Source organism: Scomber japonicus, chromosome 13 (genome assembly GCF_027409825.1).
Source record: "Scomber japonicus isolate fScoJap1 chromosome 13, fScoJap1.pri, whole genome shotgun sequence".
In the NCBI taxonomy this organism is placed as follows: Eukaryota; Metazoa; Chordata; class Actinopteri; order Scombriformes; family Scombridae; genus Scomber; species Scomber japonicus.
The window spans coordinates 897,825-901,168 of NC_070590.1; the positions used below are offsets into that span (position 1 = coordinate 897,825).

A 3,344-nucleotide genomic window follows, 5' to 3' on the forward strand; every position below is an offset into this window, starting at 1 on the left:
GGGGGAGGAAGGACAGAAGGAAGGAAGAAAGAGAGAAGAAGGAAAGAAAGAGAGAAGTAAGGAAGGAAGGACAGAGGAAAGAAGGAAGGAAGGAAAGAAGGTAGGAAGGACGGAGGAAAGAAGGAAGGAAGGAAAGAAAGTAGGGGGAGGAAGGACAGAAGGAAGGAAGAAAGGGAGATGGAGGAAGGGAAGAAAGAGAGAAGAAGGAAAGAAAGAGAGAAGGAGAGAGGAAGCACAGATGGAAGGAAGGAAGGAAGGCAGGAAGGAACAGTCAAAACAGATGGGTCAATTTGACCCGAAAGGACGACAGGAAGGTTAAACTTTAACGTAAACTTTAACGTGTTCGTGTTTTTTGTCGGTAGTGTCGGCAGTCGCCATGGAGACGGTGGTGGGCGTTGCCGGGCGCAGCGTGACGTTGCCGTGTCGCTCGGAGGCGATGAAGCAGAGAGGAGCGGCGGTGTGTTGGGGTCGAGAGGAGCCGACTCTGTTCAGCTGCCAACACACACTGATCAACGCAGCCGCGGGTCACGTGACTTACAGGAAGTCCAACAGGTACGCTGCTCACTACAAGTCCCAGCATGCACCGCTGCACCAAACATCCAATCAGAGGCTTCAGATACTTTAACTACATCACTCATATTACTCACAGACTAGATTCTCCGGACGTAACATCCGTGACGTCACCCATTGGTTTGTGGACTGCTGCTCGGAAGCCAATAGTTTCTAATCTAGGCAGCGCCATCTTGAAAATTTCAGGTGCATGCTGGGAAAAATAAAAACACGGATTCTACTTATATGGGTATGAGGCGGGGCCATGGACGGACGTATGGGCGGGGCCATGGGCGGAGCGCGGAGGTTGCTATGGTTACGAGGGCTGGATCTCGAGGACATTGGTCAATCAACCTGTCAATCAGGACGTAGCCACGCCCCCTAATGCGTACCCTGCTTTATCGTCACGTATAAAATCAGGGAGGCCAAAATGTCCCAAATGAACATCATACTGCATTGAAGAAGGCTTTAAACTAGCAATTGAGACCATAAACACATTTTGAAAACGTTTACTGAGGTTAGAAATCAAGTGAGAAGTTGGTGAATTCTCTATTGACTTGTATAGAGACGGTCGCCCCCTGGTGGCCTTTTGATAGAATGCAGCTCTAAGTTACTTCTCCATTGACTTGTATAGAGACGGTCGCCCCCTGGTGGCCTTTTGGTAGAATGCAGCTCTAAGTTACTTCTCCATTGACTTGTATAGAGATGGTCGCCCCCTGGTGGCCTTTTGATAGAATGCAGCTCTAAGTTCCTTCCGCATTGGCTTCTTTTCAGAGGACCGGAACTAGCAGTAAATATCTGCTCCTGTGTGTGATGTCGTGGTGACAGCAGCAGAGGCTCATGGGAGTTGTAGTTCTTTAAATACTCTCTTTACTCTCCAGGTACTCCGTCTCCTCCTCAGAGCCCGGCTCCTCGTCTTTGTCCATCTCTGACTCTCGGCTCTCAGACTCTGGTTTCTATCACTGCAGAGTGGAGCGTCCCGGCCTCTTCAACGACCAAACGTTTAGCCTGCACCTCATCATCATCAGCAGCTGTAGGTCGGCTCAGCTTCATCACTCAGTCACAGTCTGGTCCCGGTAAATGCTAATAAATGTGTCTGATCCTGCAGCTCGCTCCGTGATCGACTCTCCTGCCACAGAAAGCTCCGAGCTCTCAGCTGAGACCCTGAACGCACCACGAACTGCAACCAGTGAGTATAAAGAACTACAGAAGCCCCGGAGGGACAGAAAGCTTCACACAGCAGGTGTTTGAGTCCTGCTGGTATAAAGCAGTCAGACTCACATGCTCATCCAATCAGATTCATAAATATAACAATAGGAGCACGTGGAGAACCTGAGCAGCAGGAGAACCCTGAAACAGAACCGGGTTCTATAGGTGGGAGAACATCAGCTGACTGGTTGAGTTGAGAGGTCCAGGACAAGAAGTGGTCATCCTGACTTCCTGTCCTGGACCTGAGAACTACCTTAAGTTATTATGCTTTAATATCTCACACTCTGTGTTCAGCAGGTTCCAGCAGAGGACGGGAGAGGGAGGCGACAGGAAGTGATGTCACAGCAGATGGACGGGAGAGGGAGGCGACAGGAAGTGATGTCACAGCAGATGACACCACAGGGCCCATGGTGGCGCTGGTTCAGGTACCGAACACTGAAGACAAGAGAAGAAGAAGAGTTTACTTTGTCTAAATATTTAAACTTTTATCTGTTTGTCTGTGTGTGTGTGTTTGTGTGTTTGTGTGGGTGTTTGTGTGTGTGTATGTGTGTATGTGTGTGTGTGTGTGTGTGTGTGTGTGTGTGTGTGTGTGTGTGCAGTCACCTGTTCAGCAGGTAAACAGTCTACACATCTTCATCGGACACACACTCAGACTCTCCCTCATCATCTTCATTCCTGCTCTGCTGCTGACAGCTGCTTATAGTCAGTACAGACACACACACACACACACACACACACACACACAAACACACACACACACACACACACACACACACACACACACACACACACACACACACACACACACACACACACACACACACACACACACACACACAGTCTATAATGGACATTGGATAGAAAGACAAGTTGGAGACTTTTGACCCAGTTTAACTGATCCTGAGTCAGACATGTGTCCTCAACAGTAGCCTATGACACACACACCCACACACACACATACACGCACACACACACAAACACACACATACACACACACACACACACACACACACACACACACACACACACACACACACACACACACACACACACACAAACACACACACACACAGACCACAGACCACAGAGAGAGAGAGAGACAGACAGACAGACAGACAGACAGACACACACACACACACAGACACTTCTTACTCTGTGACATGTGTTCTGTGTCTGCAGGAGTGTGGCGGTCCAATCGGAGAGCAACGACTGACCGGAGGCTGAACCAATCAGAAGAGGAGGACAGCTCAGTGTAGACACACAGGGATCACATGACTGAACACTTCCTGCTTCCTGTGTCCTGTTTCCTGTTTCCTTTAAAATGATCAAACAATCCAAACAAACTGTCTCACTGAGCAGCAGAATCTGTAATAATGTAATAAATGCTGTAAATAAATGTTAGTAATAAATAAATGATTTATTTCTACATGTCATGTGTTGCTGTAGTTCTGCTCTCTGACCAGCAGGTGGCGACACTGACTGCAGGATTACACTGTTGTAGAGCAGTTTGGTTTGTATTGATCAGTGATTTTAACACATTAACAGGGATGAAAAGTAACTAAGTACATTTACTCAAGTACTGTAAT

At 48.0% G+C, this 3,344-nt stretch overlaps 1 protein-coding gene and 1 long non-coding RNA gene across 2 annotated transcripts; both read left to right on the forward strand.

Annotated features, from left to right (window-relative positions):
- Positions 1–502: 502 nt before the first annotated feature.
- Positions 503–1,800, forward strand: LOC128371697 (hepatitis A virus cellular receptor 1 homolog; the record flags this gene model as incomplete). Its single annotated transcript, XM_053332076.1, has 3 exons — positions 503–552; positions 1,431–1,582; positions 1,658–1,800. Coding segments are annotated over 3 exons (345 nt in total), but the record flags the coding sequence as incomplete, so codon positions are not given.
- A 327-nt stretch (positions 1,801–2,127) lies between these two features.
- Positions 2,128–3,032, forward strand: LOC128371862 (uncharacterized). The gene is made up of 3 exons (XR_008322821.1): positions 2,128–2,183; positions 2,358–2,460; positions 2,938–3,032. It is a non-coding gene; the product is annotated as an uncharacterized LOC128371862 (long non-coding RNA).
- The last annotated feature ends 312 nt before the right edge of the window (positions 3,033–3,344 follow it).